Source organism: Eschrichtius robustus, chromosome 20, assembly GCF_028021215.1.
Source record: "Eschrichtius robustus isolate mEscRob2 chromosome 20, mEscRob2.pri, whole genome shotgun sequence".
Lineage (NCBI taxonomy): Eukaryota > Metazoa > Chordata > Mammalia > Artiodactyla > Eschrichtiidae > Eschrichtius > Eschrichtius robustus.
Genome location: NC_090843.1, coordinates 38,194,596 through 38,221,247, shown reverse-complemented (window position 1 = coordinate 38,221,247; position 26,652 = coordinate 38,194,596). Strand labels below are relative to the sequence as shown.

The 26,652-nt window shown below is 46.7% G+C and overlaps 1 protein-coding gene across 2 annotated transcripts in view; it reads right to left on the bottom strand.

Annotated features, from left to right (window-relative positions):
- Positions 1–258: 258 nt before the first annotated feature.
- The window catches only part of HLF (HLF transcription factor, PAR bZIP family member), a 49,134-nt gene continuing 22,740 nt past the window's right edge, over positions 259–26,652 (bottom strand). The window contains exons 3-5 of one of the 2 annotated variants that reach the window (XM_068530709.1): positions 5,474–5,694; positions 4,960–5,042; positions 448–474 (exon numbers count right to left, since the gene is read on the bottom strand). In XM_068530709.1, coding sequence (XP_068386810.1) covers positions 4,968–5,042; positions 5,474–5,694 — 296 coding nt within the window. In that variant the 3' untranslated portion in view covers positions 448–474; positions 4,960–4,967. Of the gene's footprint in view, positions 475–4,959; positions 5,043–5,473; positions 5,695–26,652 lie in introns of both variants that reach the window. The other variant, XM_068530708.1, reaches the window with a different exon arrangement.

The following is a 26,652-nucleotide window of genomic DNA, read 5'->3' as shown; positions in this document are numbered from 1 at the left end:
TTTGGAACTAAAAGACGATGGAGGGCTACCAAAATGGCAAGTGCAAAGGGACACGCGCGCGCGCACGCACACACACACACACACACACACACCCGCTGACCACACATGAGCACAAGCACATACACACACCCACGCCAAAATGTGAGTCCGTCCTGTTGATGCATCTGGTAAAGTGCTGATGTCGGAAAGGTCGATAGGTGCGGTGCGATCAACCAGGAGAGCCCTGTCCGGGGCCTGAGGCCGCCCGCGGACGCCGGCCTACAGGGGCCCATGCCGGGCCTCGTACTTGGCCAGGATGTTCTTGCACTTGCCCAGCTCCTTGCGCAGGTCGGCCACCTCCTGGCGCAGCGCCGAGTTCTCCTTCTCCAGGAAGGACGCGCGGATGGCGATCTGGTTCTCCTTGAGGCGCCGCGCATCACGCGAGCGCTTGGCCGCCATGTTGTTCTTCCGGCGCCGCGCCCAGTACTTGTCGTCCTGCTCGGGGCGGGGGAAACACACACCGACGCGGTTAGACCTCGGCCCGCGTCCCGCATCCCCACCGGGCTTCCCGCCCCCGGCTCCGGCTCCGGCTCTGCGAGCCGGGGGCACCCGCCCTTCGCCGGGCCGCCTCTCCCGCCCAGCAGAGCGCACGTCCCCAAGCAAAGCCGGGCCTCCCGCACTCCCTGAAGGACAAGCCTAACTCCTTCCCTCTCTTTGCTGGAAATGTTAAACCCTTTTCTTCCCTGGGAGCGTGCTTTCCTGAATAAATTGATACAGTATTGTTGGAAGGCGACCTGGCAGTATCTGCACCGTGCCTCTGGGCTCGCACCCTAGCGCAGTCCTCACGCACGTGCGCACACACGGGCACAAAATTTTTACTGCAGCATTGTTTGTAATAGAAAAAAATGGGCAAAACCCCCTAATTATCAGGAGCTTTAATAACTACATCATGATAGATTCACACAACTGTTAAAAATAAAGATCCAGCTGAACCAGAAAGATGCTAGCGACATATCACTACGTGGGTAGAAACAGTGGCAATTTGCAGGTCAATAGGTTCCTCATCCCACTTTGGTTAAAAAATTATAATAGTATATATTCATAGAAAGAGGCCCAGAAGATTTATACACAGCTATTCAAAGTGGTGGCTTTGGAAGGGGGATTGAAGGAGGGAGCCAAGGAGAGAGGTAGGATCTTTCACCTTTTATTTTATATCCTTCTGAACTACTAGAATATTCTATAATGGGCATGTATACTTTGGCAATTAAAAACAAATAAAAAAATAAAGTTCCACCTGCCACTGATCAGTATACTCATATTGGTGGCTAACATTTAAATAATTTACTCTAATTTCCTGTTTAACTGTTTTCTAGGCTGTCTTAGCCTGAGTGATGTTTAACTGTGGTCAACATGAAAGCAATCCCTCCTTTCCCGCCCCCCCCCCCCCCATCACTGCTCCCTCTGCCAAAAAAGGGAAAACCTTCCTAGGAGGACTAAGAAATGTAAGTCTTCTTCCATTTATGGTGCCACCTGGTGGGTTTTGCAACCCCCTTTTTTCAACAACTTGCAACAGTAACTTCCTCAATCCTAGCAAAGCTAACAGCTGCAGTTATGTGCCACCCAGACTAAGTGAGTGAGCCAGTTCTTCCCGTCCCCCAGGATTCCAAGAGGCATTTGGCACTGGAGGTCACATGGTTTGAGGCCAAGGCTGCGAGCAAAGTCCAAGGTCAGTGGTCTGTGCCATCCCTGCCATTTACCCTGAGCCAACACTTACCCAGCACAAAGACAGTTAAGTGTGAGACAGAAAGCATGTGCAGGCACCTTCTATCTGCCCTTCACAAGCTAGTACTGTTCTCTTATTTATAAACCACTCCCAGCTTGTACACATTTCATAATAATGTGTAACAAAGTGAAAAAGGTGATCTTCATAATAGCTAGTACCAGAATTCTTCTTAGAAAGGAGGTTGTCCTTTGGAAAATACCTGGATAATTAAGCTTGGGGCAGGATTTGTTGCTTTCCTTCAGAAAGGGCACAGAGGAGCTGGAGGAAGGGGAGAGAGACTAGGGCGCTGGCCCAGAGAAGCTGGGAGGAGCTAAGAGAGCACAAGACTCCACAGGGGTGAGAGAGCCTAAGGCACATTAACACCAGTGAAACCTCCAGCTCTGATGGAAGTTGTCTGCGTTACTTTGTAAGCCCCAATTCCACCCCCTTGGTCAATCAGTGAATCTACCATACTCATCAGTGTTCCCAGGAGTGTAGTTTCCAAGATGATTTGAAAGAGGGGCTGGCTTAGGATGTATCAGAACCTGCACACAGGGGCCGGGGAGTGAAGGGGTACATGAGAACAAGGAGAAGCTGTGTGCGGCGGGCAGAAGGATGGGGAAGAGGTACCACCATAGGCCATGGACTTGGTGGTTTGTGACCAGGTCTTAAGGACCAGGGGAGTCACCAGCTGACCTCAGGGCAACCAATTTCTGAGCTCTTCTCACTTCTAAGGTGCTTTCATTTCCCAGCCTCACCTGTCCACATGTGCAGATGAGCCAGGAAAGGTGTGGAATGGGGACCATCTCAGGTGGGAGGGGAGCTGGGAATAGGAGTGGGGCAGAGGCTGCAGAAGGCAGGCATGATAGGAGGACTGTCCCAGACAAGGAAAACCAGCTTTCCCACCTTTGTCAGCACAGAAATGGGGGGCGGGGAGAGCAGGATATTGAGTGGGGCTGATACATCGCCTGTACCCTTTCCCTCTATCTCCCAGGGGCAGATGCCATCTGGCTATGGAGGTACCCCTACCTGGCAAAGAACTCCTCAGTCCAGTCCCATCTTCTTGAGGGTCTGGTGTTTGATGCCACCTCTGCCCAGCAGGCCCCCTCTGACATGTCAACACTCCCTTTTTCTCACTTGGGGGCAGGAACAATATCAGTAGTGGCTCACCTTGGAATCCCCAGGCCCTGACATAGGACTTGGCAGACACTAGCATTTGAAAAATATTTGTCAAGTGAATGAATGGATGTGTGAAAGACACCAAGGCGATTAAAGTGATTCTCAGCTAGGAATCAGTATGCCACCCCTTCATCCTCCTGGGGCTGCCCGCTAACCCAAATGAATGGCTCCAGAGAGAGCGTGCAGGCAGCGGCAGGGAGGGCCGCCTCACTCACTCGGTCTGCTCATCCAGGGCTGGAGGTCACCTGCCCCAGCTCAGTCCTCCTGCCACACGAGAAACATCCTACAGCTCTGCTTCTTGCTTCACCAGTGCTCTTGCTCTGGGGCCTGAGACTTTACTCACAACTGAAGGAATCCAGGGACACCTGGCAGGACAGTGTTCCTGCCTGCTCCCCTCACTGGCACGTGAGAAGGCCAGGCCCAGCCATGGTGGCAGTGACATGCATAATTCCAGCACAGACGTTTTTCATGTGGCCTCTTTGTTGCTGAGGTTACCAGGGTAATTAAGTAAGCTTGCTCTTTGCTTTAAATTTGTAAATTTGGAGACCATGTGCAGGTCTGGCTGGAAGTTGTATCTACTACTCAGCAACATCCCTTCAAACTTGCCTCCATTCAAGAGGAAATCCCTACTGAATGGGCTCCCCGGTTTAGTTTAAGAGGCAAGTTCCAAAATGCACACAGAATTGTATGGCTAAGAACACAAGATGAGGAAAAGCATGAGCTGAAAGAAGATGCCTAATCGCCCAGGACCTAATCCCATGGGGCCCCTTTCTTACCCCACCTTAGTCTAACCATCGATTCCCTGACTAGCTTCAATTTTCTGGCGTGTTTACTGTGCACTTTCCTCTTTTGATTCTCAGGGTGACAGCTATTGGTTTGTCACCCAAAGGCTCCCGATGTAGCTCCTGTCAGGGCCAACGTGCTTCAGTGACCTTTCTGGAAGCTAGCCGACTTGGGGACGAGGCTGGGCCTTACACTAACTAGCAGTGTTCACCTCTACCTTTCTGTGTCTCCATTTCCTCAGTGGTAAAATGATCACTTTGGTCTAATGAATCTCTGAGGTCCCTTTTAAAACCCGACATTTTATTTTGTAATAGATTTATTTATTTTTGGCAACATTGTGTCTTTGTTGCTGTGCGCCGGCTTTCTCTAGTTGCAGCGAGCGGGGGCCACTACTCTTCGTTGTGGTGAGATGGCTTCTCCTTGCGGTCGCTTCTCTTGTTGTGGAGCATGGGCTCTAGACATGTGGGCTTCAGTAGCTGTGGCACACAGGCTCAGTAGTTGTGGCTCACGGGCTCCAAAGTGCAGGCTCAGTAGTTGTGGTGCATAGGCATAGTTGCTCCGCGGCATGTAGGATCTTCCCGGACCAGGGCTCGAACCCGTGTCCTCTGCATTGGCTGGTGGATTCTTAACCACTGCGCCACCAGGGAAGTCCCAAAACCCGGACATTTTATGATTCTGCATCACTGAAGGTAATCTGAGGTATTGGATGACAGCAGTGACTTAAATCTGCCGGGTACTTTTTCCTCCAGTGCTCTTTGTATATATGAAAAGCAGAAGTAAATGGTCTAAATCAGTTCCAGGACAATGTCCCAAACTCCCATTTTCCCAACAGGAGTGTCTCTTCGTGTGAACCACATTTAGGTTTGAGAAATGGTGGTCAGCAGTTAGAAAATTATGTCTGCTTCCAATGCCTTGAATGTATACAATCATATCTCTATTGTCCATATGATTGGAAAGTAGCATAAACACAAAAAATTCTAAGCAATGGGTAATCAAAAATGGTTCTATTTTGGTATTAGTAGGCATGGCATAAGTTTAGAAAGAATTCTCTTCCTAAGGTATCATTAAATGTGTCAGATTAATTTTAAGTTGTATCTGATTTCCTAAGGTAAGGCTATTTTCCTTTATAAATAATGTGTGCCTTCAACACAGTAGAGAAAAACCAACCCCAAATTAACCTTTTGTTGAGATACTCAAGTGATCTTTACTTGAGACACAGAGTGAATATTACTTATAAATAGTGTCAGGAAACCCACCAGCTTCCTTAGAAGTCCCACCCTAGCATCCAAGGCTGGCAATGTGGAGAGAGGTCCTGTCTCTGGCTGTTACTCCCTGAGGCCTACAGAGAAATGGCAGCAGTTAATTAGTGTTAAATTCCCAAAGGGAAGGTAACCCTTGGAGACTATGAGGTCCAGATGCCCTTCCCAAATAATTTTTTTTCTCTTTTCAACCTTGAAAGATCCTGGTTTGATTTTATTAGGCTTTCATAGGTTTCCTTGCAGATAGTAATGGGTTTGCTTCCTTCATGGGCTGCAAAGCACTCCATTTTATTGCTTTTCCTTATATCTATGCATTATCAAGATATGAAAGGCGTAGTTCAGAAGACACCCAGAGAGGAAGCAACTTGCCTCGTCACATGCCAAGAAATGGGATCAGAAATCACAAGTCTTTGTTCACTAGCTTGTGTGATTTTCCTGGGGTCACCCTTTTAATCTGCCTCTTGATCCCACTCTCCACTTGCCCACAGCCTAATTACCAGTTCCAATTTACCTTCAGATCATCTGGGATGAAGACTTTGCGAGCTTTCTTAATCATGGGCTGTGGCTTCAGTTCTTCCTCAGAGAACTTGCGTTTGCGAGGGTCAAACATTTCCTGCCCGGGGATGCTGGAGAGGGCAAGGTCGGCCGGGTCTGGCTCATAGCCCACCGGGACCTGGATGGTGTCAGGGTCAATGGGGCTCGGAGTATTGCGGTTGGCTGGCAACAGCTGGCCTGGAACAACACAGGAGTTTTAATTCATGCACGCTCTATGGAGGCCCAGGAGACAGCTACTTGATGATGCTCAGGATGAGGGCAAGAGTCTTAAACTTACTTAAATGTGACTCTAACATCGTTCCTGAGGCACAGCGGGCTGAATGGCTTTACTCATGTCAGATCAGCGAGAACGAGGACCCACATACACATATTCACAAACTAAATTAAAAAATACATGCATTCATTCCGTCCTACAACATATTCATGAAGTGCCAACTATGTGTCAGGTACTCTCTTTTTTACCTTTAAGGTGTTTTCCAGGTGAGTCAGGGAATCAGACCAAAACTAGCCAGTGAGATATAGTGAAGGGATGAAAGGAAACCACACGTGCTTCCAGAGTGTGGGGGGAAAGGACGTAACCCGAAGCAGGTTAGGGAACACTCCGAGAGAAGATGCTTGGTATAGCGGCATCTTGAGACACACAGTAATTAGCAAAATAGGTAATCCAGGGACAAATACAAGACAGAGGGTTGCATTTTTGTGGAACCACAAGTAGTCTTGGGTAGCTGTATCAGAACACAAGATGGAAAGGAGAGAGGCATAAATGCAAGAGATGTGGTCAAGGAAGGTGGGCAGTAGGGATGTTATAAAAGGCCTTGAATGTCACTGAGGGGTTCTGAGCACTAAAGTGATAAGCAGAGCTGAAGTGTGGAAAGAAGTGTGAGGAGTGAACTGAAGGGGGCAGGACTGGAGACAGGAGATGAGCTACCAGGCTGTGGTGCTAACCATGTGTGCATTCAAGGAATATTGAGCAAAATGGAAAAGATGCAATGGAGATGATCTAACTTCCACTTGACAGTTCTGCAAACCAAACCACTGAAACGCACAAAGGTCCTCGAAAAAGGGTTGACTGCATTTCGGAATAACAGACTGCAGCGTTTATGTGGGTAGCTCTGAACCTCAACTTCTAGTTTCATTTGAATTTTACAATCACCCCTTTCACGCCCAGAGAATAAATGAGAGGATACAGCTCAGCTCGGTTTAGCCCATGTCCTCTTCTCCCTCACTGCTGAAGGCTGGACGCCATGTGGAGTATCCTGTAGGTGCCATTAGACACTACCCCGGGTTGAAGCGCAAAGCCATCGACTTGCTTTCTGGCTAACCTGTGAAACCAGGCTTGTCTGTTTTCCGGAAAGGCCTGGTGGGGAGCTTGCAGAATGAACGTTCTGGGGACCTTTTGGTCCCCACTCTGCTTTGAGCTCTCTTTGTATTCTGCTTGCCAAAGAGGAAGAGATGGGTCCCAAGGCATTGGCAGAGGATGGAGATTTCTCATTAGCCACGCTCAGTTCAGCTCCAGCTTCTAGAGGCTGCTGAGCTCTGCGCTGGATGGTGTCAAGCTAGATTTGATCTTGTGCCTCTCGACATTGCCTCAGAAAATGGACCATATCTGAGTCAAACGGGTATTTTACTTTCCCTGTAGAAACTCTCTTTGAACTTAATAATAAAACTACCCAATGCCCTCTCAGTTCAACCACCACGCCCCATGTGTCACCCACGCATCACATACACAGACCCACAGGTAGATACACCCTCTGCTCCCCTCTGGAAGCATCTCTTAATTAATATTTCCCAAATCTAATTGCTCAAAGTTACTTCAAGTTCTTCCCTAGTACTTCAGTATTCTGTTAATTATGTTGTATTTAAATCCCCTTTATTGATTTATACATGTTAAGGTTTACACACACACCCCGCCTCCTCTACCAGACCACATGGTCTTTCATGTTTTCTCTATTTTATCCCCACCCCACTCCTCATGGTGGTGCCTACTTCAGAGTTCTGCTTCTACAAAGAATACTCCTCATTTAATGGGGGCCCTCTGAGATGCTGGGCGCTGACATTCATTCATGAACATTCTAACAATAACACTTCACATTTAGGCAGAAGCTTTATCTGCATTCTTTCTCTCGAGCCCTTTCTTCCAATGGAAGTAGGTCAGCCCTACCTGCAGCAAAGAGAAAACCTAACTGGACCACAGACGAGTCAATGGCTTTCAATAGCTTCCCCAGCATCACAGAGCAACCAGCAAAGGACATAAGAAACACAGCCGGGTCTCTTTTCTCCCAAGATATCCTTGCATCATCTTGTTTGTCTATATTTTCTACTGTATTAACTCTGCTGGCCTCATTTTTCCCCCTTTATTCCTAAATGTCCACAGTATCACTGAGTAACAGGGAGGAGGATCTTTATTATTTTGTCCTACCTTTTGTGGATTTGCAAATTTTTAATATAAGAATTTTCAAGTTAAGAATGCATCATTACATTAATTTTTTAAACTACCAAAGATGTTCATTGCAAAATTTCAACAAATGCAGAAATGTGTCTCCCCTACCCCCAATCTACCTTGCTGCTCTTCCCAGAGGAGACCACCCTTAACTGCTTGGTGTGAACCTCTCAATCCTTGGTTTTTACATATAAATGGTTTAACCCAAATAGGATTATACTACCCACAGATCTTAAATTACTTTTTCAATGTACCAGTATACCATATGCAATTTCCCATGTTAGTACAAACAGAACTACGCTGTTCTTTTTAAAGGGTGAGTAGTATTCCGTAGCTTGGATATGTAACAATTTACTTAATCATTCCCCAACGGAAGGATTTTTAGGTATGTGAGTATTTTTATAGAAGGGATGTCTAGAAGTGAGACTGCTCATGCAAAAGACATGTATATTTTATATTTCTAAAAACATTGCTAAATCTTATCTATTTATAGTTGCACCAACATTCCTAAGAGTGCATTTTTGTACAATTAAATATTAATTTTTAAAATGTTGCCAATCTGATATATACAAATATCACTATTGTTGAATTTACATTTCCTTGTTACTAGTGAGACTGAGCATCTCACATATCTATTGGATCTGTTTCTTCTCCTGTATACCACCCTCTTCATATCTTTTGCTTCTTTTTAAATGGATTTTGTTGCTTATTCATTTGTAAGAATTCTTTATAGAAAGAACTCTTTATAGACGATGGATATAATCCTTTCATCTGTTTTATTTGTAGAAAATATTTTCTCCCAGACTGTTTGTTTTCTAACTTTGCTTATAGAGTTTTGCACTATTGATGAGATCTTACACTGTAATATGGTAATAATGTCTTAAAATTTTTTCCTTTATGGCTTCTGATTTCATACCTTCTCTATCCCCAAATTATATTATATGCATGCACGTATACAAGTATGTATGTATACATATACACGTGTGTACATACGTGTGTGTACATATATTACTCTATACTTTTCTCTAATACAACTATAATTAATTTATATTTTTAGGATTTTGAATCACCTAAGATTTATTTTGGTATAAAGTACATGCAAGGGGCTTTACACAGTATTCTCCAAGTGTCTTAATATAATGGTAAGTAAGGTTTGATATTTGATAGGGCAAGTTCTTCCCTCTTTATTGTTCTTTTTGTAAAATTTTATTCAGTATTCTTACACTCTTCTAGATGAATTTCAGGATATATTAAGTTATATTTAAAATTATTAATGGAATTTTTGAATGAAGATTGCATGAAAGCCATAGGTTAATTTAGGGACAACTGATACCTTTTAAATATTCAATATAACCTTAGAATACTCCCCATTTTTATTTTTTGTTCTTTTTCTTACATCTTTAAGTTTCACAGTTTTCTCCACTTTAAACTTTCACATTTTTTGCTAAGTTTATCCCTTCAATGTTTTCTCATAGTTGTTGCTAGTGTAAATTTCCCTTGTTAGACTTACTAATTGGTTACTGCTGACATATAAGAAGCTACTGGTTTTAAAATGCTGGGTTTATATCCAGCCACTTTACTCCCTTATCAGTTCTAATAGTTCTAACTTCTCTGAGTTTTCTAGGTAAATAATCTTTTCTGCCTCTAGAGACAGTTGTTGCCTCAGTGTTTATAATTCCTACCTAAAAAAACACCTCACAGCGCTGGCTGGGATCTGCAAGGCAATAGGTAAAACGGATGAGACTGGAGGTCCCTGCTTGTCCCAGACTTTAATGAAAAAACTTTTAATGCTTCATATGCTTAAGGTCTATTATAGAATCATAGCAGATAACAGTTTGACAAGCTAAGGCATTGCCAGCCCTTCCAGCCCTACTGCACTGAGAGTTGTTTTTTTTAAATCAGAAATCACATATTAAATTTCCTCAAATGACTTTTTTAGTATCTGTTGAGATGATCATGTGTTTGTTTTTCCTGTATTTGTTAAGTCTGAGCTTGGTATTTCTCCAAGGCTTTCTTTGAAACATCAGGGGTGGACAGGATCAACCCCACGGTGTAGACTCTGCAGTTTGCTGGAACATTGTTTTCTTCTTTTTAAAAGCATCTTAATGAAAGTCACTTCCAGGAGAGCCAAGGAGGATTTCTGGTGGAAAGGGTGGAACAAAGGGCTTCAATCTAGAAGATTAGAAGTTACCTTCAAACCCAAAATTGGCCTCCACTTTTGTCACAGAGTAGGCATGCCTAAACCTCCAAATAGCATAACTGAAGATAGGATGTTTCTTATTCTTACATACTTAACAAGAATTTAGCATCTCACGTTCAATTAGCTGATAAGCTAGAAGTCATCAATGAATGGGTACAGCCACAATCTGTGTTCCGTGTCCCAATCTCAAGTTGATGGTTTATTTCTTTAGTTTATGGCTGCATCAAAGTAATAAACTGTAGCTACATTTACGACTTAACCCTCAAGACTAATTACAGCATCTCCCACCTTTCGATGTGCTCCCCATTCAGGAAGTTAAACACAGCCGTACTGTCAGGACAGACACCATATCCTAGTGTTACCACTGACGAGCATCAGCCAGCTGATGAACATTATTCTCTATAAAGAATGCTGAGAAGAGAGAAAATGATTTGGTTTTGGCCAATGGGTTCTCTATTAGAACTGATGGGTGAAATTCCTTGTGATTCAGTTTGGTTCATGATCTTCCTCTCCTTCCCATAAGCAGTCTGTGGTCTGTTTGCTTCTCACGACCTCTTTGACCCTAGAGAGTCATAATTTGAGTTTGAAATAGCACTTCTGACCCTCTTTGTACCAACTGCTTTCAGAAGAAAACCATCATCAGGGCTCCCTTCACAGCAAAACACCCTGCTTCCGAGAATCCTTACGTTACAGGGTGCCAATTAACTTAGAAGACTGCAGTAACACTTGAGGGTATGTAAAGAGTTACCATACTAGGTACAGAGATTAAATAAAGGCCTCAAAAGTACACCCTAAGGATGCAGGCTTTCTGAACTCTGAGGCTGATTTAGCTAGTCTCTATTCCGATGGCAGGAACCTGGTAACTTGTCCAACAAGCACTCTGCAAAGGCAACAGTGTCCTAATGGCCAGAGGTCTCATTCCTCCCTCTACCCGTGTCCTGTTCCACGTGACTCTGCAGTTCCAGGCTGAGTCTATTTCCCCACCCCTTGAATCTGGGCTGGCCTTGTGACATGCATTGGCTGATAGAATGTGGCAGAAGTGACAGAGTGTCAGTTCTGAGGCTGGGCCTAAAGAGTTTTTGCATGTCCTGCTGCTTCTCTGCAGCACTTTCGTCACCACCATATACATGCTTGGTCTAGCCTCCTGGGGGGGTGAAGGGCACGTGGGGCAGGCCAGTCTACGTCAGCCCAGATCACTTGTTCCTGAGATGTGCAAGTCCAGCCAAGATCAGCAGAGCTACCTGACCAACCCACAGCAATTTCAGACGAGTGAACAATAAACCCTCATTTGTGTATGCTACCAAGTATTTGTGAGTGTTTGGTAAACACTGTCATGGCAAGAGAGGACTGATCTACAAGCTGAGCTAGTATATTTGGGGACATGTTTATACAATAACATTAATATCACAGTAAGGTTTTAAAATGTACCGGGTAGTGGTTAAGCTGTGAAGTGAGTCAGACTTAGGTTTGATTTCTCATTCCGCCACCTATACGGTATAAACTTGGGTGTTTGTGAATAAAGGACCAGAAAGAAATATTCCGCATTTCCTAGTAAGGTCTGTTGTGAGGACAGGAACTACTGGTGAACTTTTTTCCTTTGTTTAAACCTACCTCTTGGGCTTCCCTGGTGGCGCAGTGGTTGAGAATCTGCCTGCTGATGCAGGGGACACGGGTTCGAGCCCTGGTCTGGGAAGATCCCACATGCCGCAGAGCAACTGGGCCCGTGAGCCACAACTACTCAGCCTGCGCGTCTGGAGCCTGTGCTCCGCAACAAGAGAGGCCGGGATAGTGAGAGGCCCGCGCACCGCGATGAAGAGTGGCCCCTGCTTGCCGCAACTAGAGAAAGCCCTCGCACAGAGGCGAAGACCCAACACAACCAAAAAATAAATAAAAAAGTAAAAATTAAAAAAAAATAAAAATAAACAAAACAAAACACCAATTAAAAAACTAGAATTTTAAAAAAAAAACCTACCTCTCTTAGTTCCAGTTTTTTCATCTGCAAATGGAGATTACAATGCCTGCCTCATAGGGCTGTGTGAGAAATGAATGAGACAAGATATATATAGAGTGCTTAACATAATGCACAGTGCCTGGAAAGCAATCAGTAGTCTCCATATAAACACAAATATAAAGTATAGATACTGTGGGGAATTCCCTGGTGGTCCAGTGGTTAGGACTCAGCGCTTTCACTGCCATGGCCCGGGTTCGATCCCTGGTTGGGGAACTAAGATTCTGCAAGCCGCAAGCCAAAATATATAGAGAGATAGACAGACACTATGATCCCAGATACTTTTAAAAATATCAAGTAAAAAGAGTGCCTCCTCATCCAAGCCGGCACGGTTTCTCCCTTGAGCATCTCTTCACATCCTCCTAACTGCTCCCCCTCCTTCCACTGGAGTCCCCACAATGCACTCTCCACACAGCCACCGGGAAACATTCTAAAAACAGAAACCTATGCAGGTCACCCCCTACCTCAAACCCTCCAAAGGCTTTGCACTGCCACACACGATAACACTCAAGGCTCCTCCTTACCCCACATGCCCAGCCATGCCAGCCTTCCTTCCGCTCCTCACCTGCCCTAAGCAGGGCCCCCCCTCCTCCAAGGCCTGTGTCCTTAGTATTCCCTCCACCTAAACACTTTCCCCCTGCTCTCTGCCTGCCTGGTCCTTCTGCATGCTTTAGACACCAGTTCAAATGCCACATCTTCAAACCCTCTGACTTTCCTCTGCCCCAACTCACCACCTATCAAACCACCCTGTTTCATTTCCTTTGCAAAATTTATCTCCCCGCCAAATTATCTTTTGTATTTGTTTGACCTTTGTCAGTGACCTCCTTCCATTCGCATGTAAGCTCCAGGGAACGGGGACCTTGTCTTCTTTGCTGCTGCATCCCTGGCTTCTAGAAGGAGTCTGCATGGAGAACATGCTTAGTACTAACTACTGAGTGACTGGAGATAAACACCCCCGGTTCCTAACAAGGACTGTTGTGGGGAACAGGGACTATTTTTTCTTTTTATTTGTTGTATTTTTCAAATTGTCTATAATGAGCAACATTTACTTTCAAAGACAGAAATAAAAATTATCCTCTAAAGATGGACTTTGCTTCACTTTGCACATATATAACCTTCAAGAGGCTGTGTTAAATACTGTCAAGAAAAGACCATTCAAACCCCCAGAAAGGAAGAAGAGGAGGAGAAAGAAAAGGCTTAACCAAAGATTATATTAGAAAGTGTCCTTCTCAACTCCAGCGGCTGGGAATCTGTCATAACCCTGAGACTTTTCAAGTGTCCTGAGCCTTACTCAGCTGATACACTGACTTCAAGGCAAAACCAAATCCCCCCCCACTGCCTCTCTCTCTCTCTCTCCCTCCCTCTCTCTCTCTTTCTCCTCTCCTCTTCTCTCTCTCTCTCTCTCTCTCACACACACACACACACACACACACACACACACTTCATTTGTGCCATATCCAGACAAGGTGCCCAGTAAGTGCCGTCTGTGATTGTGGAACAAATACACTGAAAGGTCCTCTATAAAGATTGCTTTGATCAAAGCAGCTCTTTTCCAACAACTCTCTCCACACAGTAACCGGCTGTCAACAGAAATATGGGTAAAGCACAGCACTGAGGAGCCAGCGAATCCATTACGTGTGAACATTAGGAAGGGTCTGTCTGTTACCATTTACTGAGAGGGCGAATGAAGTGCAGCCCCGAGGGCTGGCAGACAAGCCTCCCCTGCCCGCTGAGTAACCACTGTTAGTCACAGTGACGAGTGGCCGGGAGGAGCACCCCCTCGCCAAGGCCCTGCCAGTGTATCACCTCACTTAATCCTCAAGATAGCTGTGTGAAGGTGGAATCATTAGTAACCCCATTTTCCAGACAGTTTAAGACATGCTCAGAAAGCTAAATGATTTGCCCAAGGTTGCCCAACTAGTAGATGAAACAGAATCTCACCTCCCGACTCTTCTGATTCTAAAGCCCAAGTTCTTAATCATGTAAATGCTTCAAAGGAAAGCAAGGGACTGTGTGCTTCTCAACTGAGAGTTCTGCATCAGGACCTGGGTCTCCTGGCCTCAAGTACAACGTTCCACTGACCCATCAGCCCGCCCCACATTTTATGGATGAGGAAGTGGAGGGTCAGAGGTGAAATCCGCCCCCAACACCCATACACAAAGTCAGGCAGCCAGAAAGCTGGCGGGAGGTTGGTGGAGTTCAGTCTCCCATGGCCCACCGGGTTCCTGGGCAGCAGATGGTCCCCCAAGGAGGCAGGAATGCCTCCGGCTATGGACAAGAGCCCCAGGAACTTACGGGCAGCCAGCCACCCCATTTCCTTTCCGTCCCTTCCCTCCTCCACTACCTCCGTCCTCCTGAATGGCAAGCTCCTGCCAAGGGCACTCCTTCAATGACAAAACAACTAATGACCCTCAGGGCTAGGGCTCCTGTCAACACTACATCTCACTCAGGCATCTTTAAAGAGCTTCTGGATAGCCAGAGACCACGCCTCATTTATTCTGTTATGGGCTATGGCTGCAGAGGCCACGTCATGGGGGAGGCATGTTTCACGTCTATACCCTTGAATTATCAGTATGCCAATTAATACTGGGTCTGGGTTTGGGCAGAGACAGCTGGAACACTGTTCCAGGCTCCTGCTCCGGCCTTCGTCCCTCACTTTGACCCGTCCTGGGAGATGGCCCGGTTCATCAGAAAGCACAGACAGACTTGGACTCACGGTGCCTTTGCCCCCAAACAGCTCCGTGGCCTGGGGCCAGCCACGCCACCATGCAGAGCCCTGCTCCCTCCTCTGTCCGCTGGGGCCGGCTGGGATGGGCAGGATGTGCGGAGGCCACTCGGGGGCGGGGGTGTGGAGTCCGCACGTCCCTCCCTGAGCCACCCAGCACACACCTCCCTCCAGCTGCAGCCCAAGAAAAGCCTGCTGGACGTCACCAAGTGTGACCCATGTCCAGGACCAGCACGCTGCTCTGGGATCGTGCACCAGTACCCAAAATGGCCCTGACTTGACTTGGCAGAGGCTGCCTGATCTGGCAGAGGCTGGGACTGGATTAGCAAGGCCTCTCATTCCAAGGGTGTGGATCAGCGCGTGTCTTGCCAGTGGAGTCAGCAAGAAACCTGCCTCCTTGAGGTGAACTTGAGAGGCGAGAGCAGAGCGGCTCAGAGCCACGCCCGCTGGCAGTCAGGGACATGGGGCAGATCAGCTCCATCCAGGGGTCAGGGCACTTGTGGGCCCCCTGGCCACCACGCCACTGTCCCCAAGACAGAGCAGCAGAGTCCCCTCCACCTGCTCTCCCAGGGACTGAGAGCCTCTCCCCACTGCTGTCACAGCACCTCCGTGTGCAGACAAGTAATAGGGTGGCCAGAAATGTACTCACAGTGCCAGAGACCAAAGCCTGCGTGAACTGGATTTCAGATCTTGCGACACTGACCCCCACCCCTGCCTCGCCACAGGTGCGTAGGGAGTGTCATAAACTGGAAACAAGGTGCACTGTCCCTCCCCCGCACACACTCATGTCCCTGCGCCACTCCACCCCAAGTCATGGAACACGCATGGCTGGAGAAAAGCAGGCCTCCTGGTTTCCTCTGCACTTGTAGGAAACGCAGGTGGGTGAAGACCTGGGAAATGCAAGGTTGAGTCCCACCAACTGCCTGCTTGCCAGTCTTCAAATGCTCTGTGCAGCAGCCATCCCTTCTTTTTTATTTTATTTTTATTTATTTATTTATTTTTGGCTGTGTTGGGTCTTTGTTGCTATGTACAGGCTTCGTCTAGTTGTGGCGAGCGGGGGCTACTCTTCGTTGTGGTGCATGGGCGTCTCATTGCGGTGGCTTCTCTTGTTGCGGAGCACGGACTCTAGGTGCGTGGGCTTCAGTAGTTGTGGCACACGGGCTCAGTAGTTGTGGCTCACAGGCTCTAGAGAGCAGACTCAGTAGTTGTGGTGCACGGGCTTAGTTGCTCCACGGCATGTGGGATCTTCCCGGACCAGGGCTCGAACCCGTGTCCCCTGCATTGGCAGGAGGATTCTTAACCACTGAGCCACCAGGGAAGTCCCCGCAGCCGTCTCTTCTGAGAGAGCCGAGGCCCAATCCTCCCAAGGCTGTAACAGTGACAGTGGCTATAATCCAGAATGGCCACTTCAAGCCCTTCTGCAACTCCACATGCTAGAGGATAAGCAACAAGAGACATCTGGAGAGGATAAAGTGGGGACTAGAGTCCTAACCTCAGCCCCTCCTCAGAGCCCCCATGTGTGCACGGTGGTGATGTCAGCTTTCCAGGCAGGAGCAGAGGAGAGGCTCCTGCCTGCATTTACATGCTGCATCTGGACCTGGTTCAAGTGCACGCTGAGTATCTACAGCCTCATCCCACCCTCCTGACAACCCTGCGAAGCACGCAGGGCCCATGGGCACATTTTACCTACGGAGAAATTGAGCCACTAAGCAATTTACTGAGGTCCCCCTAGGCTGGGGCTACCTTCTTATCAAGCAGAGAAACAAGCTCTCCATACCTGGAGGCTCTTTCCATCTTTAATGACAACATGTGCCGCTGGAATCAGCACCACCTAGGTCCCTGGAGTCTCTTTAATTGTCTGAGTTGGTGAAAATGTGCAGGCCTACTCATTTGAAACCCACAGTTTTCAAAGTGCTGTCAGGGTGAGTTATTAAACTGACTATTCTCCTTTGGGCCATGTGAGTTTTTTGTTTGGACTTAGAGGAGTGAAGCAGAGCATGAGGTAAGTGCAGGGCTTACTGACGTCCACTGTGAACCCAGGAACTGAATGCAAACAAGGGGCCCACACTCTCCTGAGCAACACCCTTCCTCCTCTCTCAACCCCCCAACCAGTCCAAACAAACATAGGAAGAAAAACAGAATTGTTTTAAAGCCTGAGTTTCCGGATGAACATGAATAGGATTCAGGTGTGTCTGTGGTTCTGCGGCTGCTCAAGGAGATCCACAAAAATTCCTTCCTGTGCGAGTCTCCAAGTTGAGTACCCAAAAGTAAACAAGCTTTTCTAAAGCCTCCTGCCTTGGCGCCTGGCCAGTGCTCTCTGAAATTCTCTCACCCCAAAGTTCACAGAGAATCCTGCACTGGTCTGGGCGCTGCTGGTCATGGCCTCCTGCTCAGTGTCATCTCAAAGCCAAACTCATCCTCCAAGCTCCCAGGGACCATCAGCCTGAGAACTGTCGTCTCCTTTCCATCAGGCTCTGAACTTTAACCGCACCCCTCTCATGCAGAAGGATCGGAATCCAGAGATCATGCCAGTTACGGGAACTGTGGGGGAGACTCCCTGGGCTTCGGTTTGACCACCCGTTATATAATGGGACAAGAGTTTGGGATGATAGCAAAGGCTCATTCTAGCTCTAGCAATAAATTATCCTTAAGTTCAGTGAAGGTTTTCCGCTGTGGTTCAGATCCCTGTCACAGTCCAGGGCAGGCCATTCCTCTGAGGACCGGGACAAATTCAGTGCCTTCCTCACTGGCCTCTATGCCACCTGCAATCCTGTCCTGCAACACGACCACCAGGTTCCTCCTCCTGGAACATCTCTACCATGATCAAAGGCAGCAGTGGCCTCCCACTGCCTCCCAGTCCAAGCTCTCCATCTGGAGGTCAAGGACGTCCTCACTCCCACCTCTGTTCTCTGCTCCAGGCACACTGGTCAGCCTTGTGTCCTGGACATTCTCGCTTCTCATCCTCTCCGCCTCTACCTGTCGCACCATCCCTCAAGGCCTAAGTCAAGTCCTCCTCCCGCTGACTGTCCCAGTGTTGGTGACAACTTCCAACTTCCCTCACATTTAATATCTATATCCTCTTGCACTTAAGCATATGCTGGCCTGGAAGTTTTATCGGGTTAAGTGACTCTATAGCTTTTAAGCAATTATCTATTCTCAAACTAGACTGGAAATCTTTTCAGGCAAAGGCCTTGCCAATGCCTCACATAGAAGATGATTAACAAAGGCTTGTTGATTAAAACACTGATTTGTTTAACAAACATATATTGAGACATACTATGGACTAAGCTCTGGAAATATATAAATAAAACCCACGCCTGGGAGCACACAGTCTGGAAGTGGAAATAGGTAAGCAAGCAGGTGTTCATAGTACAGGTGCTAAGTGCTATAGGAGGGCTTTGCCCAGGGAACCAAAGGGTGGAGTCCAAAGGTGGATCACTAATCCAGATCCTTGGAGGGAGTGCAGGGGCATCAGGAAATGCTTCTCAGAGGGAGTTGGCATCTTGGTGGATTCTTGAAATTGGCCAGAAAGTAAAGAGATAAGGGGTAATCAAGGCAGAGGAACAGAATCTGTGAAGGCATGAAGATGTGACAGAACTCATGGGCCAGGCAGGGAACTGAAAGCAGTTGGTAGTTGGAGCTCAGAGGGCAAGGAGAGGGGTAGGAAGAGTTGACACCAGACAGAGAGGGGCCCTTGATGGTCAGATCTTATCCTCAAGGGAATGGTGAGCAATCGAGGAAATAATGCTGTGGCAACCAAGAGGAGAAGGCATCAGAGGGGAGACAGGAAATGGTGAGAGGTTCGCCCACATCAATGGCAGAGGACCAGGTAGATTTAAGGGTTATTAATGAGGTGGGATCAATATACGTCTCAGTCAAGTCCATACAGGGGAGAAAGAAGGAGAGAGCAAGATTCACTTCCAGGTTTCTAGCTTGGACAGCCAGAAAGGAGGTGGTAAAATTCACTGAGATACGGAATACAGTGTCCTGAGCACATTCAGAGGAAAAGGCAGCATCTGATTGTGGATCCATCAAGTCCAAGGCACCTCTGGGTTACAGATATAAAGATGCTGAAGGACGTGGATCTCAGCTTTAAACATGAGTCCAGGCTGCAGGAGAGCAATCCTAACTAGAGATACAGATTTCATAGCCTTGAGATTCCCCCAGGAGAGAATACAGAGCAAGAAGAAAACCAAAGACAAGGCCTTGGGGGACCAGGGACATCTTAGGGACGGGTAGATGAAGAGGACTCCGTGGACAGCACTTTAGAGGAGCCAGAAAGGCAGGAGGTAAACTAATCCTTGGATAGGCTGGTGCAGTGGGACTGAGCGAGGCAGGGTTCTCCTAGCTATGTCATCAACCCCTCACAGGCAGTCCCTGTGCCGCCAAACCAGGGAGCTGTATCATCTCCACTGAACAGAGGAGAAGAAATCGACCAGCTTGGGTAACTTGCTCAAGGTCAAACAGCTAGTGAGTTGGAAGAGCCTACGTTCAAACCAGGGCCAGCTCCAAAGCCCTAACCCTCCTGTCTACACTTCCACTGCCACCCGCACGTGCCCACCCACAAAAGTAATGCCACAGGCTGGTGGCCAACAATTCCCTTCAAGCAGCCCACACCTAGACCCCACCTGTGGCAGGAATCCTGGGGCTCTGACACGGTCCTCAGGACGTTCCTGTCTGCTCTGCCTTCTCTGGGGGAGATCTCTGTGAGGGGTGTTGAGCGACCCAGCCTATTACGTTGTTGGCCTATGACATCTTTTTCTACTCTTGGTCTAGAGAGTGTATGTTGCGGGGTGGAGGGCAGGGGCTATGGAGAGAGAGGGAGGGTGATAGATTAAAATGCCTGTAGACGCCCCCTCCAGCCTACGACAGAGAGGCTGTGTATATAACACGGAATAGGGATGTTCTCTTCCTCTTCCTTTATTAGTTAACGATAATTCTGAAAGGTTACTAAATAACTATTGCTAGGCAACAGAAGCTGCGGTGGGGGTGAGGGGTGGCGTTACGCTAAGTCAGGGATCTGGATTCTTGGGGGGAAAATCAACTTAATTCCACAGAGTCAGCTGGTAACAACACAGTGGATTCTGTGCCCCCCAGTGTCTCATCCGGGGTGAGGTGAGCACTGCCAGCCTCTGCAGCAGCTGCCAGGCACTCTGCTTCCTGTAGGTACTCATCGGTCTTGTTATCGCCTGACCGGCATATACATTTGTGATGAGGTATCACGGGAGGAATTCTATTTTAAAGAAGTGACAGCTCGGTCTCAGTCATCTGGGCAGAGGAAAAGGGAAGACTAAAGAGCAACATATACAGTTTCCAGTGATCTATAATCTGAATCAACATTCGACGAGCATGCGTCATGCGTCTGATTTTACATCCAGATGCAAGCCAAGACTTGGGAAAAGGCGTACACGCAGGTTTTCTCAAATAACTTAAAGTCCCACACAAGGGGAAAATGGCCCAACAGCCACTGATTTTGACAAGGAATATAAATGGAGGGGCTTACTGAGTGCAGTTCTTACCACCACCATGTTGGTGCGGGATAAAGGGAGCCGCAGGTAAATTTTCATACATATTTATAAGCCCGCAGTAAGTCAGCCCATAGTCATGCGGTTCCCTTACATATGCTAGAATAATATTCTAAACCAGACAATTTCTTAGAAATGTGTTGTTTTGGAAAAATTGGAATTTTCCAGCTTGTACTAAGATTAGCCAAGCTAAACCCATCTGGCTCCTGCCTCATGTAGAGAAATCTGTATGGGGCAGAAATCTGCCTTTCTATTCCACAGGCACAGGTGAGGTCTGTGTGCCTCTTAGGTAAACAGAAACGAGACACTAAGTCATTATCAAACACTTGTGCGGGTTCCTTAGTGTTGCGGCACACCTTCTTCTTTAGCTTCAGGCCGGGGCCCATCAGGACCATGCATGATACATGAGACGGGAAGGCCCAGCATAGCCTGCAAGCTTTCTGTGGATCCAGAGTGTCCCAGCACCTCTAAGATCCTTTGTCATTCCAGTGCGCACCAGCCCCCTGTCCCCTTCCTCCCCCTTCCCACCCCACCCCCCCCCATCCCAATCGGCTCAGATTTCCTAATACAAACTTAACGGAAGGCAGTTCTTACCTAAACATGGAAGTGAGATAGAGACCAACTGAAAAGAAATGTGGGCAAACGACAAAAGGGAAGGCGCAGGGGTGTTTCCTCAAAACGGCAAAGACAGACTTGCTGTTAGATTGAAGGCAATGGTATTCGGGTTGGTGGGAGGAGTGAAGGCGTGACACGGCTTCCTAATGCCACAGAGCAAGGGACACGGTCCTTGGTAGCAGCTCAGTGGACAGAGACACAGAAGAGGATGGCAAGGCACGGCCTCAAGGGGAGGAATGAAACAGGCTGTGAAGGAGGAATCATTCCCCAAGATGGAGAATGCTTACAACAGGTTCTCTGGAAAAGAGATGTCATTTTTCTCTCTCTCCAGCTACTGAGGCTAACTAAGCAAGAGAAAGGAGACACTGTTACTTCCCAAAGCTGGCCAGCTGCGTACCAGCCCAGGGGCTCTTCATACTGAAATCAGAGAACAAGGTACTGACTTTAATATCCACAAACTCTACCTCTTCTAATAGCATCTGAAGCCACACGGAAAGGAATTAAACTATTATTTCTTAAAAGTCTTTAAAGGAGAAATGACTTATGAACAAATAATTACAGAATAGTGAGAAAAGTATCAAACTGTACCTAGGTGTTACTTCTCTGGCTCTTGTAGCTTTAATCCTACTCTTATAAATAACAGATTCATTTAATTTTATGTCTGTCTAAATAAAGATCTCTAGTTTAACAAGAACTTCAGAGGAAATGGGTAGCTCTATTCCCCAGCTGGCCACAGTAAGGGAAATCTTGCTGTTTGGGTCTGAAAGGGCATAACCAAGACATCATCATTTAGGAGAACGGCTCCTAACTTTACCCCCTCTATCTAAGGCCATAGCTCCCAACCCTGGTTATGGACCAGATTCACCTGTGGATCTAAAAAAATAAAGATGCTCAGCACCCCTCCCACCTCAATCAGAAGCTCTGAAAATGGGGCCTGGGGCTCTGTATTTTTGTTTTGTTTTACTTATTTATATTTTTAATGAAAGGAGAAATAGCCTTCTCACACACTTTTGGTGGGAGTATGAACTAGTACAATTCTTTTAGAGCCTACATACTTTGATCCAACAGTTCCACATTCTAGGGATTTAAACTTTAGATATGCTGAATGTATGGAGAATGGCAACCAAGGATGAAAACAAGCTAAAGGTACTTGTTAAATAAATTATGGCATATCCAGGCAATGGGATTCCATGCAGCTGATAGATCTATATGTACTAGTATGAAAAGATATCCAAAAGATATTAAGTAAAAAAGGCAAGTTGCACATTATGTATAGTATATATGCACTATGTATAGTATATAGTCTATGTATAGTGTGTGCATATACATATATTTCCATACTTCTGTGCACACACAATCAATCTCTATATAAATATATGTACAAATATATTTATACACACACTCACATATGCTTATAAACACAAAGAAATGTCTGGATGAGTATCCAAGGAACTGTTGACTGTTAAATCTAGGAATGGGATATAGGAACTCAAGCTGTACACCTGCACAGTTCTGACTTTATTTTACAATGGTCATATATTACTTTGTAATTAAATATTTTTAAATGACTTTTTCCAAAATCTCCACTGGTGATTCTCGAGTGAGGCCAAGGTTGAGAACCAATGGTCTGGAGGAAATAGCCCCTGTGGAGGTAAGTAGCTGGTACACTGAAGCTTGTAAAACCCACCACCTATACAGTCCGAGGATTCACACCATGTCATATCTCTGATTTGCCAGAAGGTGGTGCCACAGAGGCAATCACCCAGCTCTTCAGCCAAAACTTCAAAACCAATTTTTCATTAACTCAAGTCCTTTTGCTACTCTAGGGATGCTTTTACTTATGCCTACAGCATTCTTTGCTGCTGCTGCTTCCATAAAGGAAGATTTATACACATTTATGCCATATGCATTTTTTCATAGAAATCCATGGGTCATTCAATATATTCAAATACAATGCTTGGGAGGTATTTTCCTGAAAGGAGTTGGCACTGCTTGCTCAGAACTCCCCCTCCTCCTCCACACTGTTCCCCTGTTGTCTTTGTTCTGGTTTACTCATCTCCTATCTTATTCCAGAGTCAATTCCACAAAGGCAGGTGGCAGTCAGCCATGTGGGGCATTTGTCCTTCTCAATCTGTCCACACCTTTGGCCCAGAACAGGCAGTGTGGGGCATAGGGCAGCCCAGGGCAAGTACCATGAGTTCTCCTGCCCTCCCACTAACTGATTTTCTGGAAGTGGGTGTGTTGCCACAGCAACTGTCAAATCACATCTGTTATGCCGCCTATAACCTCCCAACTTCTTTAAACTTGCCATGTTTGAGACACGTGGCTCAGCTGCCCTGGCAGTGCAGAGCCCGGGTCCCTCACCATGCAGCAAGGTTTCCCTTCTCTGGGTAGGAGGGATTTAGCCCCTCTGTGGGTTAACCACCCTATACATTCTTTTTATTCTCCTTTTTCCCCCTCATTTTTTTTTATTCCAGTCCCATGTCCCTTAACACTATGATCTGAATTAATTCTTGAGCATATTTAAGGGAAATTAACTTAATATCAGACAAGAAAAATTCAATGAGTCACTTAAATGTATCCTTCTTATTGAACAATTTGTGCTTATTCTTCAATACACAATTCAAAGATCATCTCTGATCTTCCCCCTGCACCCCATTCACAGCTGACCTCTCTTGCCTTCACCTTGTACATACCCTTAACACTTTATTCGCAATTATTTATCTATCTCTTTGCAATTTATAAACTGCTCAAGTTCAAGGGATGGACTCTTCCTTATCTCTGAATTCCCAACACCTAGTTCAGTGCCTGGTAAATAGCTGGCTCTCAGTAAATGTCAGGTAAGGAAAAGGATAAACGCACTCAAAACAAGTGTCCATTTGCTGTGGTTCAACATTAATTTTTATCATGTTATTAAATAACAGGGATAATGATGTGATGAACAGGTTATCAGACTTGAAAGTAAGATCCAAATAACACGCAAATCCTTTTTAAGAAGGAGAATACAGAAGGATCATTCCTGAGACTTTTATACCATCCTCTTTTTCATTCTTGTTTTTCAGATGCAAGAAGTGCATGGAGGGGGAGGCCTCTCCATAGAGTGAAGAAGCAACGAAGCCCCTAAGAAGGAAGCTGTCACGTTCCTGGAGTCTTCACCGGGCAGCCTGACATCTGGTCCACACTCAAGGAAAAGAGGCCACATCCTCACATGGAGATCTATTTTTGCATCCGAACTGCTGATGCTTCACTTGTACAACTTGCCTTACACACAGGAAGGGGAAGGGAACTAATATTTACCAAGTGCCGGCTGCATGCTCTGTGCTGCTTCACATACACAGCTCTCAAGAGCACACGTCCCCCATGTTTTGAATCTGCAAGGAGCTCTCAGCAAGCACATCTCTGAGAAGCACGGGAAGGCGAACACTCCTTCCATCCGGCTGACGGCAAAGTGCAGAGCTGCCGCCCAGCACATCCACACAGCCATGCATGCTTCTGTATGTGGGCTTCTCACGGCGGCTGAAGGGGGGGATCTCTGCGTGGAAGACTGAGATTCTCCGGACTGATGGGTCTCACTATTGTACCAGGGCAGATCCGCAAAGGATGGGCACCACGAGGATGATTCCTGCTCTCTGCCTTACATGGACTGTGCCGTGGGCTTGGCACCAAGGCATGACATGTTCCCAATACCCCTCTAGACTGTCCCTGACTCTTTCTGGATGGCTGTGTTTATCATTTCACAGAGTTTCACTTTTAAGAAATTGGAAGGCACTGTGGATTTGAGAGTCACACCAAAGCACAGAATCCATTTTTAAATTAAACCCTTCATGATTTAAAAGTAAAGCCTGTGCTCTGAAAGCTGGCCTCTCCAGGCCCTGGCTGCGGAGACCTCAGGGCCGCCACAGACAATGCATTTGACTGGCCTGGTTTTGTTGCTTCTTTCGTCTGCATCCCCTCCACACCCAGGTTCCCAGTACACCTAAGACACTGTGTTGTGCCATCCACACGGGGGTTCTGAGGTCCCAGGAGTTCTCCACCTTCCATGGAGCAAAGTGCCTCCTACGGAGAAGCAGGAGAGGTAGCGGCTCAGCACATGGATGCTAGTGCCAGACCGTGGGGCTGCACGTACCAGCCCTGCTGTCTACTAACTGGGCTCCCGGTCAGCATTTACTCGGTTCTCTGGGTCTTGGTTTTCTCATCTGTGAAAGGACCATAATAATAGTACCTACCTAGTACTAAAAATAGCAGTGCCCAGGGTTTGTTTTGAGATTTAATGATATAATACATGTACTTAGCCTAGTGCCCAGACTACAGTAAACACTAGAGAAGGGTTAGCTATTATCACGCTGTTTCTTTTCACCCATCTGTTTGATGGAAGCTCTGTGTTCAGAGAAAAACTAGTGCACACTGTAGATTGCCTGATTCGCAGGATTTCACCAACCAGGAGAGAAGGCACAATGGTGACCACTCCGGCTGCCACCCGTAACGGGCATCCCTATGACACCGCAGTCCTTGGAGTGAGCCAGTGTCACAGCTCACTACCTGTCTTCAGGCTGCACCATGCCCTTCTTTGAATGTTGGTTGTGTGGATTTGTCTGTTTTTCTTCAGCACAGAGGGAAGAAGATGGCTCTGGTGCGGTCTCTCCTGGGGTTAAGGGATACTCCTTTTATATTCCAAAGGGAAACACCCAGAAACTCTGTGCCAAAGAGGCGCCTGCCTATCCTCTGACAAAGTCTAACCAAAAGGAATGCAGCGTTCTGATGCACCAGCCTGGCCTTCTTTTCTAACTAGACTAAAACCAGGCTTATTTATTAATACAACAGACCCAAAGAGCCAGGAGGGATTCACATCTGCGAAAGCAGATTTGGAGTTATTTCTGTTCTGCCTTATGAGTTCACACATGGCTTTTTTTAAAAAGTTCCCCAAGACCCCAACTTGATCTATAATGTTTAAATTCATAGATGACTATATAAATTTATATATGAACATATATGGTAAATATGCCAAGTTGTTAATTCTGGATAATGGAGGAAGGGTGCTTGCTATGTATTTTTTAAAATATTTTAAATCTTTCTCAAAATAATTTTTCAAATGCCTCAGTTATTTGAATAATTTTCTGCACTGTTCCTTCCAGAGACCTTTGCAACCTCACCCTGGTAGGAGGGAGGTTATTTTCCCCAACGTTCTACTAAATTGAGACACAGCAAACTGAACATGCACACGTGGGAAGGGTCGAGCATCTCCAGGTGTTGCTAGAAGCTTCACACTGTATTCCCTGGTGTGGGCACAGAGCATGTTGGGGGCTTAGAATGAATTCTGCTCAGGGACTGCTGAGGACGTCACAAGTCCAGCCATCCACCTATTCTAACTCTTGACCTGCTGCTGTGGGGGCAGTGAGCCAGAAGGGCAGCCTCCTGCCACCCCTCAGTGGGGGTCTGCAGCTGCTCCTGGTGTGGACCTCGGAAGCCCCTCTCCTCTCCAGCAGGGCTGTGTCTGTTTTAGTGACCCCAACCACTGGCAGGTAAGGGCAGAAGCACCACTCCATAAACCAGTCAAATCCTATGCTCAAGGAAGTTACATCCTCACACGCCACCCAGAGAGGCCTCCTCCGCATCTATTAACCA